Source organism: Sciurus carolinensis, chromosome 5, assembly GCF_902686445.1.
Source record: "Sciurus carolinensis chromosome 5, mSciCar1.2, whole genome shotgun sequence".
Taxonomy (NCBI): Eukaryota; Metazoa; Chordata; class Mammalia; order Rodentia; family Sciuridae; genus Sciurus; species Sciurus carolinensis.
Window position 1 is genome coordinate 69,502,453 of NC_062217.1, and position 17,520 is coordinate 69,519,972.

Sequence of the window (17,520 nt, forward strand, 5' to 3'; positions counted from 1 at the left end):
GCCATCCTCTACTATGCAGGAAATGTACATTTAATGTTTCTTTTGGCTTGCAGCTCTGATGTCTCACTATTCAGTTAAGAGGCTTAGTGATAAAATTAAACGGGGTCTGAAAGATCCTAGCAGGAGCTGTTCTTAAGAATAATGAGGCTAAAACTTGGACTCTGAGTGTGGTTTAAGTAACAGAAGGGCATTTGCAGCCAGTGCAGTCTGTTGCCTTAGTCACAGAACATGGTAGGTGGAAAGACAGCAGCATGTCCAAGACCTTCTGCATTTCCCTGTTTCTAAACCCGTTCTACAAGCATGACGGCAAAACAACAATGACAACAAAAAAACCAACCACTAAAAATAAAAGCTGTGAAAGAAAATGGAAATAAAAGGGGGTTGGGTTTGCATAGCTTTGCTTCTTGTGCAAAGGATGCAGTGAGCAGAAATTGGTCGGCACCTGGAAAAAGCCCAAAGTTAAGAGCAATGCACTCATTCATCATTCCGACTATGAAAATACAGGCTGGGAACACAGCTCAGTGGTTTAGCATTTGCCCAGCACACACGTGACCCTGAGTTTGATTCCCAGAAAAAAAGAAACAAACAAACAAACTATCAAGAACAGTACAAGGATACAACTTGAATGAGAACCAGGCCAAACTGTGAACTTCACAGTCAGGGAGTGGTGCTTGGCAGGAACTGTAAGACTTTTTCAGAGTGTAGTCAAAGTCCTAATGACAGAGCAGTGGAAGGACTTAATTCCTCAGAAAAGGGACACAAGTTTTCAGGAGGGTGTGCTATTTTGGCTGGTTCTTGAGAGATAAGAAGGGGAGAAGAGAAAGGGCATTCAGGTTATGGTAGGACAAGGCCACACCTGCTTGACTGCTGAAGAGGCAACTCCAGTCCTGCACGGTCTCCTTGTGGAGCAGAAGGTGGCCCCTTGAGACCCACATGCCCCCCTTGCCCAGCCTGACAGAATGGCAAGCAGTAAGCCCTGGCTCTGGCCTCTTTGGTCACAGTTGACTCTTCACTCTACAGAGTGGACAGTGACCTCTGAACCATAGCTGCACTCCAGCAAGTCTCCAGGGGACTTCGGTCACTAAATGAAATCCTAGATCTCAGGGCTGGGGCTGGGAGTGTAGCTCAGTGGTAGAGTTCTGGACTAGCATGTGCAAGGCCCTGGATTTAATCCCACAGTACTGGGGGAGAAATCCTGACTGTCATGTATGCCTCATGCACTGCATAACCTGCTGGTTTCTATAAGCACAATCACATCAATCATCAAACCAGTCTCTGTGGTTTGGTTCAGAAAACAACTGGTGACAGAACAACTTGTGTGAAGGAACAGTCGTGAAGGGCACAGCACTCCAGCGTGCATGGGGAACTACAGCATAAGAGGCTGGGGAAGAAGGAAGCTGGCCCCACCATATGCTGCACTATCTAGATGTCATCCCTTAACAAGAAAGCATATCCTAGGTTCTTATGGGATTTGGTGAGAGATAAAACCCTAGCCAAATGTGGAAAATATATAGAGACAAATTAATCCAGTGGCAGTAGGGACAAGTAGGTCACTAATAGAGGAGTCTATATGAAAATGAATGCCCAGAAAGAGCACAGGAGGAAAAGGAGGATGGAAGAAAGAGACATGTCTATCTTCAAGTCGATAGGCATTGGCAAACTACGGGAGACAGAAGGTGACAGAATACATTAAGGTTCTTAAAATTGCGGAGTTGGGTAAATGGTGCTGCCTAAATAAAAACTATGGGATCCATAACAGATTTTGGAAAGGCAGGGATGGGATCCAGAACATGGTAGAAGGATCAGCCTTAGACAGGAGGTGGGACAAAGTGGGAAGGAGGGAGGTATATGGTAAGGATGAGTAAGGAGTGAGGCACAGGTGGCAGTGTACCCTATGTTATCCTTTGCTACCAAACCTACATGTCTATATTTTTCTAGTGTTCTATCATTGATTCTCTTTGGCTTTCTCTTTCCTTCTACCACCTGGGTGTTCACCCACCACCATGCCTTCCACTATCATTATCTAATGACCACCCTCAAATTTCTATCTCACATCCTAAAGTGAACCTAGTTAACATGAGTTACTGGTATAAATGTGGATTATTTTCTAGATATGGTTAATTAATTAGAGGAAAAGTGAAAATCAAATGGAACTTTCTAGAAAAAAAATATTAGAGAAAGAAATTTTATATTTCCCTGGAAAAAAAATGTGAAGACCCAGAAGCACTACTCAAAAAGTTTCTTCGTACCAATCCACTCTCACTTCTTCATTACTCCTAACTTAAGTATTTTCACTGGGAACATAAAGGCAGGGGGACTATAAGATGCACCAAGGAAAAGAGGACAATACTGCCTTGCTTATTTACTTATTGTTTAGTGGTATTTGTTTCCCTGGGAGAGATACTGGGCTGGATTATATGTTGTTATGGTTTAGATAGGAGGTGTCCCCCAAAAATTCATTGTGAGACAATGCAAGAGCATTTAGAAGTGAAACAATTCCTTTTTTCATCTTGTTATTTGAGCAATGGGAAAAGTAACAGCTTTTCCTATTACCAGTCTTTTCCTATCTTTTAAAAATACTGATGGTGTCATGAATGGGTTTGTTAAATCCAAGAAAGTATCCAGAATTAGAAACTGCCGTGACTATGAGTTTCTGTTTCTCTAGTCCTGTGCTGTCTTGAAGGGTAAAAATATATTCCTAGATGCCCTCTTTTTTTCCCTCTGAGGCTTGGGTTCATGAGACAACCTTCTGTAAGAGAAGATGTGTTGGCAGAAGCACATGGACAGCATTAACACCACTTACCAGAGATTCATTGGCACACTGGAACACATAACAAATGTATTGGCTCAGCCCAGGCTCTGGAGACTCCCGACAGATAAAGCCAAAGTGATCGACGTGCTTTATACCCTAGATGAGGAAAAAGAAGTGCAATATATGGGAACAGGTCCTTTTAACAACAACTTGGAAATTAACGTTGCTTCTGTACCTCCCCAGTTTCAGGAATTTCTTCTTCACAGCAAAGTGATGAGGACATAATGTCATAGCAAACGTACACAAGGCCTGTTGATTCATATGATAAAGGGTAAGACCAGCTCAGATTGTTTTGTTTCTGATAAACACTATGATTCAGGGCCTAAGGAGGAAAAATAATGATGGCATGATCCACTGTACCTTGTGATAAAACCACTACTCCAATGTTTCCAAGTAATATTTTTCAATTTATTGTCTTCTTAGATCAGCAGTCAGATGATTCATCATAAACCCAGTTCTTAACTATATGTAGCTAAGAATCTGAAGAAAACTACAACTGACAATACTCAAATGCCATGCAATTCCCTGAAGTATGAATGAATACTAGAATATCTATTTATAGATACTCAAAGAGCCATACTGGTAAAAGATTAATGTGTTTTTTAAAAATTATTACAGGTGCCAATTATTCACATTCATAAATCACTGTACTTCCTAGATCCAGAATATATAGCCTCAGCTATATTTAATAAAAAATTCAGAATATTTGTCACTTTCATTCAATATAGGCATACCAGTAAGTAGATGACACCTTATTTTAATAGCAAGTACAATACTTTAAAAAGCCAGGTAGGCAAAAAATTAAAAGTCACCCTAAAAATCACCTAAATATAAGTGAAAATAAAGACTCTGGAGTCAGAATTGTGCTTAATTCTCGGCTCAGCTAATCTGCGAGATGTAAGACTCCATGCTGGGTTGCTAATGATTATCTCTGAGATTCCATTTTTCATTACAAAATAGCAGTAACAGCACCTATTGTCAGAAATGTTCGACATTTAGAGATTTAGTTCTTGGGAACACAGAAATATAAAACCTGGAATTTCTGATGAATGGTAAACCCCTATTCTCGTCATAATAAGTGAATCTATCTAATGGACACACACAAAAAAGAAAACTCTGGTAAAGAGAAGTTTATAAGGAAGAATAAGGCTGCAATGTGGTGCAACTCATTAGTAATTTAGGACTAACTTTGGGGCTGCAGTATAACTCAGTAGTAGAGCACTTGCCTAGCACGTGTGAGGCCCTGGGTTTCATCCCTAGCATTAGGGGAGTGTGGTGGGGGTAGTCTTTTACTAGCTTAGTACTAAATAGGAAAAATTCACATAACCTCATTAGCTCAGCAGGTCTTCAGGCACTGGCAATATTCCCAGCAAAGAAAGTCACTCCCTTACTCTCCATGCTTGCCAGAAAAACAGTCATACAGATTTTGAAGAAAGAAACATTTGTAGGTGTGCAATACTCAAAAGCAGGTCTGTTCCTGAATACAGTGGCTTTATATCAGTTGGATTCCATGGAAGGAGGTATTGTAATGAGAGAGCTTTCTACCAATTACCCTCATGCTTTTGTTTAATTCTTCTCCTAAACCACAATATCAGAGCTTGCCTTTAATAAAAAAGAAAAGCAAAATCGTATTTGAACTTCCAGTTTTATATATTTAGTTTGGCTGGATCTTCTTTTTCTTCCTTTTTTTAAAAATTGGTTTCTTTTGGATATTCCATGAGCATTAGTTTTCTTAGTGGGTGACTTGGAGAAGGTGGGAGCAAAGAACTGTGTGTGCTTTTAAGGATGCCTTTTGGTAATGTGGTAGCAGGAACTGCATCTGGCTTATGTACTGCTTTCTCTCCAGAACTTGGCACAAGGCCCAAAATGTAGAAAGGGTCATTCACTCAACATTTATCCAACACCCAAAGATGTTCAGTAAGGACAGACCATCACAGTTCATCCTATTTTAACATCCCAGAGAATATGACATCAAAGCATAAGACACCTGGCCTCATGGAGTTTATGATCTTAAAAGAATTCCCAGTAAATAGATCATTATACGAATACTTAAAAAGTTCTTTCTCAGGTAAAATAAGAATTTTACCAAAATTCTTTGGTACCAAGAAGAATTTGTACCAAATTTCTTTGTCCTTTAAATAGGAATTTAGAAATGTGCACTACATTCCTCCTATAATTATGCTGCCAGTAAGTTACTAGAATACAGAATGTTTATATATACGACATAATTTTGTATGTCCATATCATAGGAAAAAAAACTATCAACATGATCCTTAGGATGCTAGGTTATGCTTAACATTATAATCTTGTACATACTTGGCTGTATCACTTCTTTTAACAACATTTAAGTACCTAGTTTGTGAATTAAAAATAAAAGAACAAAAATACCAAAACATTGTTTTCAAAATTTAAGATTTACATGAATAGAAGCTGAAAACACCAGTTCTCCTTTTACTACCCGCTATGTTACAAAGAGCAAACATGACTCAGTTACACCCACAAGTCCCACTGCCCAAGGTTAAGAAATACTAACTGTGAAGTACTTTGAAAAAAACTCACCACCAAAAAATTCCATCAGTGGAAAGTATCTGATGAAGTGTCATAACAAAGAGAAAGGGTTGATTAGTATGAAGACAGTTGTTAGGACCGATGCTAAGGAACTTAGACAGGATTTGTTACTTCATAGATACAAAGAATGAACAAATTTTAATTTTTCAAAACAAATTTCCTTTTTAAAAAATTTAAAATTTAAAGAACATTCAAATATGAGGGAGTTTATGCCCAGTTATTTTGTGGATAGTTGTGAAAAAAGACTTAATGAGTTTCTTCAAAAACTATGATATCACTCAATACATACCTGAGAACAAGAGGAAATATCTTTGAAATTCTTTTCCAGCACAACTGACTTAGTGTCTGGACTGATAAGGTTAATCTCAAATCGCCCAACCTTGAAAATAAAAACACACCAGTTTATTTCAACTCACAAGGAGCTAACATCTTCCTTTACCTTTAAATATTCAACTAGTAATATAGACTCAAATGCTATATTCCAGATATATCTACTTCACATTTGCTCCAACATCCAATCCAACCAGGATTTGGACTGCAAATATCAGTTGTCTCAAAATATTTCTTTACTTTGTCAAAAAATAATGAAATTAAATTGTTCTTAAATTACAAGATGACAAAATATACACTTTTCAGAAATTATTCTTTCAAAAAATAAGCAATCCTTCCTCATTTCATGATTTCTGAAAGTATCATTTATTTATACAATAATCCTTCTTTCTCCCAAATGGTCAATGAAATGATATAAACATAATTGAACTAAGTTAAAATTTTTTAAAATAAAGTCATTCAGAAAAATGAACAGCAAGGACTATGACTAAAGAAAAAGAACAAATCTGATAGCCCGAAGAAGAGGGAAAACTTATTTAAACATACCACCAAAGAAAAGACCAGAGGTACATTAATCATCATTCACAAACCTAGAGTTACCACCCCACCAAATGAATTTTTTTTTGGGGGGAGGAGGCAGGATACACTTTTTTTTTAATGAACTTCTTATAAAGAAAATATTATGCACTGGAACCCTTTACTGAAGTTTACTGTGGAATTTCGGGCTGGGGTTCTTTAAACCAGAATAAAAAGAGAAGTCATTCTGTTTTTTCAAGAAAACTCAAATGTTAACAAGTTGAAGATGAAAGACCATCTACAGTATTGTAAATTAAGAATTTGACATTTTCTGTACCCTGCAGGACATTCAAAAACATTTTTAGAATTAAGAATTTTTTTTTACACCCATAATATGGCGGGCATCAAACCATTTAATAACCAATCCAGTGGCTTATCAGGCCTATGAAGTTTCTTTATCCTTCCCTTTTGTATACACAGTAAGTTGGTGTGTTCTCATCTGAAATACACTTAGGAGTCTCTGGAGTTTTTCTCTTTCTCTGTAGAAAAATTATCTTTTCTCTCCGTGCCAAAAAAATACTCCTAGATTCACCTCTTCGAATCCTGAAAAGATTGTCTCTCTGCAATTATTTTTAAAAGAAAAGAAAAAAATTTTTAAGAATCAACTCAAGACAATGGTGATAGACAGGAAGAGCATCCATCACATGCCACGGATATTGAGTGATCTATCACTGTTTCCACCAGGTCACCATGATGCTACTCTAATTACCCCTTTCTTCTTCTCTTCCTTTCCTGGCTACAGTCCGTATCCCATGTCTGCCTCTTGCCTTCTCGGTTTTCCTGGGTGCTCTTTCTCTACCTGTATTAACCACCTTTGAGGGGGAAACCCATGAAAATTGGATTCTTTCTCAAGACTATTGCAGGAGGACCTCGGAGGAAACCACCTGCCCAGCCACGCGTGCTGGAGCGGGCAGACAGCACCTGGCACTGGTACCTGAAACAGCATCGTTCTATTCTTCTCCGAATCCGATGGCTGCACGTGACTGGGCGCACTCGCATGTCTCCTTCGAGGCTGTGATTTCTGGTTGTTCTCGTGAACTTTCCTTTGCAGGGCTCCGGTGACACTACTGCACCGAGACCGAAACTCCTGCTGTTCATCAAAGCCACAGTCTTCCAAAATCCGCTCAGGGAAGCAAACTCGGGAACTGGACAGGACAGGCTGGCTGGTCACTGCGGGCAGGGCAGGGCGGCTGTTGGCGATGTCCTCAGTTTCCTCAGGCACGCTATCTCCTGGGGACCCAGGCGACTCATCCTCGAAGACCATCAGCTCTTCGCCAGGATCCGCACGCTGCTCGCCCTGCAGCCGCAGGCGCTGCTGTTCATGCAGGCTGAACTTCTCGATGCAGTCATCAATGAGGCTGGTTGGGGCCTTCTTGTGAGTCACTATCACCTTTCCACAGTACAGGACTTCGAACTTCTGCGAGTTGTAAAAGGCATCCTCGTTGTCTTTGCTGGGTTTGGCATCCTCTTTCATGGCTGCTTTAGATAACTGCCTTATGCTGCTGATTACATCAGGAACCTGGGGGAAATTTTAGACATTAGTTCAGTGGAATATTCTCAGATGATTTATGTTTACCTAGACCTGTTATTAGTGCATGAAATGGATTTTCATCCTCAATGGCAGAATATAGGAAGCAACCTATATTAAACCCTACAAAAGATAAAGCAGAAACTTAAATTATACTACATGACATAAATGACTTCAAGGTAAAGTTGAAATTTAATATACGTTCATTAAAACTGAAACTTGGTAGGCTGAGAGAGGAGGATCCCAAGTTCAAAGTCAGCCTCAGCAATTTAGTGAGGCCCTAAGCAATTTATCGAGACCCTAACTCAAAATAAAATATATAAAGGGCTGTGGATGTGGCTCACTGGTTAGGTGCCCCCATTTCAATCCCTGGTACCAAAATAAATAAATAAATAATAAAATAAATTTGAAACAATACCAATATTATACTCTCTCACTTTAAATGAATTTCCAAAAACAAAACCATGAGACTATATAGGTTACTACAAACTTTTAATAAATCATACTGTATCTTTTGATAACTTCTAAAAGTTTTAATGAGTTTTAGTGGAAAGAAACCAAAGTTCCAACAATGAGGATAAAATAAACTTTCTGGATAAAGAGATTAAAACTCAACATACTCATCAGTGTTAACCATCAGGGAGGACGCAAACTAAAACCACAACCAGATACCACTATACAGCTATTAGAAAGCTTAACATCAAGAGAATAAATGCCAGCAAAGATGTGAAGCAAGTGGACCTCTCAGATATTGTACACAGAATGTATCTAAAATGACACACCTCTTTAAAAAGCTGTTTGGCAGTTTCTTTGGTATTAAGCATAGCGCTACATCACAACCAGCCATTCCACTCCTAGAGACTTTTCTAAGATCTTGTGTGGGATATGCCCACACAAGAGTTTACATGCAAAAATTCATACCAATTTTCATCACAATACCAAAACAATGAAAACCATCCAAATATCCATCAACAAGTGAACAAAGAGAGCAAATGTGATACATGCATATAGAGTAACACCACTCCTCACCTCTCTCCTGGTCTACTGCAATACACTTTAACTAGATTTCCGTGCCCTCCTACAACTTACTCTCAAAAGTCAAAATGATCCTTCTTAAACTTCTTGTATGTTTCTTTAGAAAACCAAAACATGCCACCCCAAAATATGTCATGTTGGCATGTTGATTATTTTGAATTAAAGGCAGGTGAATAACAGCAGATGAAAGAAGGGCACTCTGACCTTCTTTTCTTCCTAAAAGTGGAAGATAACTCCCAAATGAAAGGTGTCCTCCCAGACCCACAAGAAAGGAAGAATCTGGGTCAAGAGTAACCTGCCAAACAAACCATGTTAAAGTAGCCCTGTCTTCCTAGTTCCTTTTCCACAATTAACTGCCCTATCCCAAGCCCTTTGCCCTGGCTGGTTTTCATAATTCACTACTCACTGTCCAACCTACTATGAAAACAGTTACCCTAACTGCTTCTTTGGGTCTTTGTATTTTCTTGTATCACATATGTAAAATTTACTAAATAAAATTTGTATGTTTATCACCTGTTACTCTGTCTCATGTCAGTCCCTGCTGGAGAACCTAACAGGATAAAAGAGAAATTTTATCCCTCCTACATTACTCACCTGCAAACCCTCCGAGAGCTCCCCATTTCTAATTTGTAAGAAATGATCCTTGAAGTACCCTATGTGGCCCTCATCAACCACGTATGGCATACAGATCCAATCTGCAGAGTAAGGAGCTACACAGCCTTCCTAAGACTTTAGATGGTCACTTTTTATCTTTTCATCCTCACTGATCTTATCTCCTACTACATTTCTTCCCACCCACTCTGCTCCAGCCACATTGGCATCCTTGCTGTCCTTCAACATGCCAGGCAGCTGCCTACCTAAAAGTCTCTGAACACCAGGCTCCTGTCTCAAATATCCACCTGACTAGCTCACCTCCTCTAAATCCATGCTGTCATATCACCTTGTGAGACAGCGCCCCCAGGTGTCTCCTGTCCAAAGCACGCATGCATGCACACACACACACACACACACACACACACACACACACGCACAAAGCACCTCTGGATTTTCCCCTGCTCTATTGCTCCCCACGGTGCATAACATCTTTAACATTCTATATGACTTCTAAGAGGGTGATGATTTTTCTTCCTTTCTTCTTCCATTTTCTCCCCCTATTGTTTCTCCAAAGCCTAGAATAATTCCTGGTACATAGTAGGTTTTCAGTATGTGATTGGCACTCAAAAAAAAAAATCTTTTATAGTAATTGTTATGTTTGGAAAAAGGTGAAGATCATCTTATATTCAGGGTTGCCTTATATTTGGACATCTATAGTATGTCTTTAAATCTTCTAGTACTAATTTTAAAACCAGAAATTTCTTTTCTTTCACATAATAACTTGAGATACAATGCTAGAGCATTCAGAGTTGAAAAATTGTAAGAATTTCCGCTGGTCAGTCTATTTCCTATGAAGGGTTAAAGTCCTCATACAGCAGTTTTGATGACTCACCCTGAACAATTCGATATGCCAGGTGTCTGTGCTAATGTGTGCCTAGCGATCTTAGCCCTGAGCCATTTTCTTCTTGTGACATACTGTAACTACCTGACGGAAACTAAAGAGAGGGAGAGTATTGAGGAGACATTCAACCCTGCAAAAAGACAAATGATTCCAGGGGACTGAGCAAAGCCCTAGAGAATGATGTACTCTCCTTCATCATTTAGCTTCATTAACACTGTTCATATCACTATTAACGCATGTGCTCCTAGACCTCCTAAACAATCGGAATTATTATCTGTAGGCCTTTTTTTATAACCTATAGATTTTTTTTTATCTTGTTATAACTATTTGTATTATTTCGGTGCAGCCTGAAGGGTTACAGTCTACAAGTAAGAATGCACACAAGGGTCAGTTAGTCCTTAGTTGTGTCAAATCCTCTGAATTATTTGTTTGTGCTTTTTTCTCTACTGTTATATTGATATCTCTCAAGTGAAATCCTCATTAGTGATGGAGGTTCTACAGTCACCCAGGTTGCCTCCCTGTGGCCACAAGTGAAAATTCAACACCTAAATGTAATTCAGAAAATGACCCAATTTATATAAGAAAAACTTATCATCTTGAATTCTGAATTGAGCAGGTAATTTAATCTTCCAATAATTTGAGATGTTTATGCCATAAAACAGATTCCAGTTATCTTTAATTCCTTCTCCCAGGTTTTGACTAAGTTCAACTTTCAATGACTGGCTGTGCAGACTCTAACTGGGAAAACGATCTAACAACATTTAGCTCTGTTCCCGCTGATATTTATGTAAAAGATACAGTATAAAATTTAGCATTCTACAGCCCCTGTCTACACACTCATTCCACACCATAGGGAAAACACTGACAATGCAAGGACAGTAAAATTTCCATATTAGGGGGAAAATTATCAGAGAACTTAAAAAAAAAATTGAGGCATTTGTTTAAGGAATCCATCAGAAATAATGCAAGAGAAATAAAATCTCTATTAATACCTGCATATACATAGTGTTTTGAAATAACAGAACTCTCTTCTAGCACAGTGTTTACCACCATATTTATCTGTACAATTATAAATATTATTGAATGAACTTGATTCCTTTGTATCTTTCTAGCACCTCTTTTTCCTGTATCATTACACTGTAAGTTTTTAAGTGAGAAAGACTGAGCCAAGAGTATTTTGATTCTTCCTAAAGCTCTTCCATGCAACCACTAGGAAATCAGTCTGTGCTCAGAAGAACTTGAATAAACGTGATCAGCAAACAGAGGCATATGCATAGTAGTAGACAATTACCCAGAATGCTGACGGAAAGTTCTCCAGGATTGAAACTGGATTCGTAAATTGTCTCGAATCATCTGTTGATGAATTGTCTCTTGATGATTCAAGAGATCTGGCACCCTCAAAAATGGAAAGCCATATCTCCTCACTCTGCTCATTGTTCACCCAAAGTAGGAAGTGACTGTGTTTCCAGAATGTCTCCAAATGCTACAGAGCCCCTCACCTACTTACTCCAGCTATGTGTTCTAGTTATTCATATTCTAATTACAAATATCTCCATTGCTCAGACTCTGCCTACCTCCCAAGAGCTGGATGGAGATGTGCAGCCAATCCAAGCAAGGTTTTCACTCTGTGGCACAACAAAAAAGATCCCACAAAATTGGCACTAAGAGGTTTATATTCCATCCCTAGCTGTGCCAATCCTTTGCTCAGTATTATTGGGAAGAGGCATTTTACCTCGGCAGACCAGAGTTTTTTTCAAGAGCAACATGAAGGGGAAATCATATAGATGGTCAAAAAGATTTCATCTAGATCCAAATTCTGTATTTACTTTTGGAGAAAGATAATATATTCAAGAGAAGGAAAATCAATGTAATTATTAAATCAGAAATGCTGTTATTGTTGGATTTACTCATTTTCATTAACACACACTAACTAATTAAGAAACAATAAAATGAACCAAGTTTTTTTGCCAGCATCTCAGGGCATTTAGAAAAAACCACAGTGCCACCTTCAGCAAGTATTTTGTCCTTATACCTTCAGTGACTTCAAATAAAACAACTGAGATTTAAGTACCAAGACTCAGACACAAAAGCAATTCCTCAGCCTAGACCAAGAATTTGCTGCCAGGTTCCCTGATGCCAGGCTTAGTTATCATAATTAATAACCACACTCCGAGACATCCACTGGTATTTTTAAAACTACATTTCACCCAACTTCAAAAGAAAACAAATTCTACAACTGCCACACACGGATGCTTTAAAGGCTTATGGAAACATGGGAGAAAAATCTGGATAGTATAAAAAGCACTTAAAAAATATATTTATATATATACCTCTGATCAGGAAACCAGTTGAACATTGGCGTCTTTCATAAACACGCTGCATAGGTCAAACTGATGTTGTCCTCATTTTTAGCCTTCTGACGCATTTAAGAAATTCTCTTTTTAAATAAGCCAGCAGTAGTTTCATTGTATTAAAGTCTACATTATCACTACCCAGCCCAGAGAGAAACCGTTATTGCTTCAAAAGTTAAGTATTTCCTGAGTCTACAATCAGGAAATACACAGATTGTTCAGTACCAAAGAGCAAAAGTTTTAGCTTTCTTTAACAAGAAACACTCTAATTTTGATGACCACTGCCTTTCTGGTACTGTTTAAATAATCACAAGTGTCCAACACTTACTAATTGTGGAGATATGAGATTAACCTATGATATAACATTCTGGGTTTTTTTTTCCTCCCCCACAGAGTTCAAATTAACTTTAATATTTTTAAATGAATACTAATATGAAAGTGAGAACACACTTCCTAAAATATGTTTAAACAAAAAATAGCAATTGGTCCATCATCTACAATTGATATGAGCTTCTTAACTGCTGGTTCATTATTAATCTTTTTATAATAATTTTAAGAATTAGTTAAGGGGGAAAAATAAGGGGACATAAACAAATTGGAATAAATTCCTACTAGGGATACCAATATAAATTATTCTTACTCAAAGTTAGTATGGAAAAGAAGTATATTTGTTTTGGAAGTAAGTCATGTCTTTAGGGGAAACATAGATCTCCTTTATGATTCTACTCTGCTTAAGAAATGATTAAGATTAGTTTGTAGAGTCTCCAGGGAACAAAGGAAGAAGCCAAAAGCACAAAGGCATGAAGTAAAATTTAGTATTTTAAGAAATGACTAATTTGGTCATTTGATGTTATCATTTCTATTAGGCTTTTCAAAATCTCATTTTCCAATAATGGAGAATGATGGGAGGCTTACCCATACCATGAAACAGTTCATTTGTATTAAGGAAACACTAATCATCCTTAAGCATTTTTCCAGCTTCAGGTGCCTCAGAAGCATATTTCATGCTATCATTTTTCAAGTGAGGCTGTCTGACCATCTCGTTTTAGCTTTCATCCTAAAGTACTTCAGAGCTCCTTTGTATTTAGTTAAAAATCTAAATTATCATTTTAAAGTTTCCACAGTAAAATGACATTTCATTTTGACTGAGTCGAATCAAAACAGACTAGCATGGCCAGTGACTTTAAAATCTCAGAAGTATACAACCAAAGGTGCCCTTAAAAAAAAATCACTGGTCCCCTCCTATCTTGTTTTACAGATGTGGAAACAAACTGCACAAAACAAAATGACATCAAAAGCTAAACCAATAAAGAGGAAAATAATGAGATTAGAAAAGACTAAGCAATTGGGGGCCAAACAAAGCAGAGTACAGTATCTCTGTGATTTAAACCAGAGTCCTACAAGTAGCTTTGTCTTTGATCCCTGGGCTAGGGGCCAACACAGTTTCCTTCCAGTCCAGGCTTCAGTTCTGAGATATCCTCAGCCACTTTTGTTCCCAACATACTTACAGTTCAGCTCTTCTCTAACTGCTGCTGCCGTGATGCCCCTCAGCAAAAACAGAGGCCAACATAACGTGGAGTTGCAGGTCTCTGTTTAAGGCCTCACTCCAACACCTATTATTGTCTCTAGAAAAGACACCACTCCCCTCTCAGTCTCAGGTTTATCGTTTGCAACATGGAAATCACAATGCTTATCTCAGAGGTAAGCTGGGAAAATAGAACTAAGTGTGCAAATATGCCTGAAAACACTGGAACAACGAAAGCATTCAATAATATTTAATTAAGTCTAAAACATAATTCTGATTTGTGTTGTGAAAGGGCATGAAGGAAATAAGCTATTGCTAAATAAATATCTCTGCCTCATGAAGTCTAAATGGGGGGAAGGGAGAAAAAATAATAAATGATAAGTAAAATATCAAATATTTTAGATAGTGAAAATTTCCAAGGAGGAAAAAAATAACATAAGGAAGGGAAAAATTGGGAAGGACAGAATATTGGCAGGGAAATCACTGCGATTTTAGAGAAAGGATTCTCTATAAACCTGTACCTGAGAAAAAAAATTGTAGGATAGGAGCCCTACAAATATCTGGGGGAGGAACACTCCAGGCAGGCAGAACATCAAGGCCAAAGGACCCGAAACATGTGCAGGAAACTGCACAAAGCAGTGGGTCTGGGCGCGAGGGGTGAGCAGACCATGAACGAGGCAATTGCAGGGGACGTGAGAGATGGAAATCATAAAGCGTCTTGAAAAGACTTTGGCTTTTACTCTGAGTGAGACAGAAAGCCACTGGGAGGGTGATGAGAGGAGAAACGACATGATTTAAGCTGTTTTCAAAGGATCCCTGTGAGGAAAATGGACAAGTTCCCTGGATGAGGGTGACCCATTGGTGGCTCACACAGGAGCGACTGCCAGGAAGCTGACAAGCACAGGCAGCGTCTGGATAATTTTAAAGGTACAGAAAACATGATTTGTTGGTGGATCTGATGTGGGGTGTAGGAGAGGAGAGGAGGCCAGGGTGACTTCACTGTTTTTGGCCAGGGGCATTAGAAAAATGGAACTTCAGTGAAACAGGTCCAGGGAGAGGTGTGGCATAAGCACCCAGGAGCTGAGTTTTTGACACGTTAATTTTAAAAAGCTTAAAGATGTCCAAAGAGAGATGTCAGGAGGCGGTTGAATATGTGTCTGGAGCTCAGGGGAGAGATCCAGGCTGAGATAGAAAACTCCGAAGTTATTAGTATAGAGGGGGCATTTTAGGCCCTGAGATTAGAGGATTTTATCAAGATTAAGTATAGATGACAAAGAAGGGATAGGGACAGAGATAAGAGAGGGCTGGGCAGAGAGAAAAGGTTCTCCAGAGACCAAGCCCTGAGGCACACGATGCTTTACAGTTTAGAAGATGAAGTGATGTGAACAAAGGCAAAAAAAAAAAAAAAAAACCCAGCAAAAGCCAGGGATAAAACCAGCTGAGTATGGTATCCTGAAGTCAGGTAAGAAAGGTATCCAAGAGGAAAGGAGTCACCAATGTGAGAAAACAGGTGACTTTGCAAGAAAAAGTTCTGGGGGGAGGCTGCTGAGGGCGAAAACCTTATTGGAAGTCGATCCAAAAGATGATTTCAAGAATGAAATCCAAAACAATAAGAACAGAGGAGTCATTATGGAAGGAGCTAGAGGAGGAATATGTGAGTCAAGAAGGCTTCTCTCAGAGATGGAAGAAATGACAGTTTCCAATAAAGAATGCCCCATACTGAAAGTGATGATCTAGAGAAAGAGGGTAGGACGGCCGGTGCAATGTCCTTCAGTGGGCAAGGGAAGAGGCTGAACTGAGTGAAGGGTGGGGACAATTTATCGGAAAGTAAAAAGGCAGAACATCAAGAGACAGATGTGGGACCAATATTAGACTTTCTCCTCCAACTTCTAATTTTCTCTGTAAAACAGAAAGCATGCTCATGAGCTGAAATGAAGATGGGGAGAAAGATCTAAGAATATTGGACATGGGACATTAAATTTAATTCAAGGCTGGCTGTAGGCTAAATTGTGAGGTGAAGCTATCTTTAGAACCCACAAACTACCCCTTCTGAGTGGACATGGGGCCATCTGCATTTTAACCTAAGGTTTATCTACAGATCTCAAGCATCTTTGATAAGCTCAGGAATCAGGCAGTATGAAGAGAGAATCTATACCATGAAATGAAAGCATGCAGATAAACTGCTTTCCCTACCCAGGAAGAGACTGGGAGCTATGCTATATAAATTGTATTTTTATAAGGAATACATTTTGATGCCTCATAAAACTTGGAAAAAAAAAAAAAAAAAGGAATACATTTTGGAAAAAGTATGCCTGTAATTAGGCAACAACCACTATTCTGTGCCTGACCAATACAAACACCACAGTTAATTGTGAAGTTATTTTATCACTTATGAAATATAATTTTGTATTTCTTTTCCTGGATATGGATGTGCTTTTTAAAGGTGAAATGAGAAGCAAAGTCATCAAAGCAAGAAGATAAAACTGCTTATAAACATGTAATCAAGGAAGGTTAACCTTTCAATTTCCAATTGTAATAACACACAATAGGAGCATCTAAGGAAACAGCCCTGAAATGCTATTTACTTATCAATACTGGAACTATGAGATCCATGTTTTGGAAAAGTAGCATATCCCTCTACCCAACCACAAAGCATTTGCATTGTGATATCAACCTACTACCTATTTATTTAACAGGATGTTTCTTAATCATCAAATCAGTCCTATAATGTGCTTTGTTTTATTTTGTGTGTGATGCTAGGAATCAAACCCAGGCAAAAACATAGGCAAGCACTCTATCACTGAGTTACATCCCAGCCCATCTCTCTTTCTTTTTTCTTAAATATTTTTAGCTGTAGATGAACACAATACCTTTATTTTGTTTATTTAGTTTTTGTATGTGGTGCTGGGAATCAAACCCAGTGCCTCACATGTACTAGGCAAGCGCTCTACCACTGAGTCACAACCCAGCCCCCATTGCTCTTTTTTGAAAGTATACAGTTCAATTCTTAAGATACTAATAACAGGGGCTGGGGAGATAGCTCAGTCGGTAGAGTGCTTGCCTTGCAAGCACAAGGCCTGGGTTCGATCCCCAGCACCCAAAAAAAAAAAAAAAAAAAAGGTACTAATAATAGCCATACAGTTTTACTTTGGGACTATGGGGTGGGCTAAATATCTGTGCTAAGATGGTAACTATCTTCAGACTGTCAGTCCTCTGCCAGGATCTGCCTGTCTTGAGAAATGAGTAGCAGAGAGTGGGTGTAGTAACTGTACCAGTTTCTAGGGCTACCATAGCAGAGTA

The 17,520-nt window shown here is 38.6% G+C and overlaps 1 protein-coding gene across 4 annotated transcripts in view; it reads right to left on the bottom strand.

Annotated features, from left to right (window-relative positions):
- Nucleotides 1-17,520, bottom strand: part of Tbc1d4 (TBC1 domain family member 4) — a 174,426-nt gene that overhangs the window by 57,609 nt on the left and 99,297 nt on the right. For all 4 annotated transcript variants that reach the window (XM_047552686.1, XM_047552689.1, XM_047552688.1 and 1 more), the window contains exons 2-4: nucleotides 7,221-7,805; nucleotides 5,670-5,759; nucleotides 2,804-2,908 (exon numbers count right to left, since the gene is read on the bottom strand). In XM_047552686.1, the coding sequence (XP_047408642.1) occupies nucleotides 2,804-2,908; nucleotides 5,670-5,759; nucleotides 7,221-7,805 (780 nt within the window). The remainder of the gene's footprint in view (nucleotides 1-2,803; nucleotides 2,909-5,669; nucleotides 5,760-7,220; nucleotides 7,806-17,520) is intronic.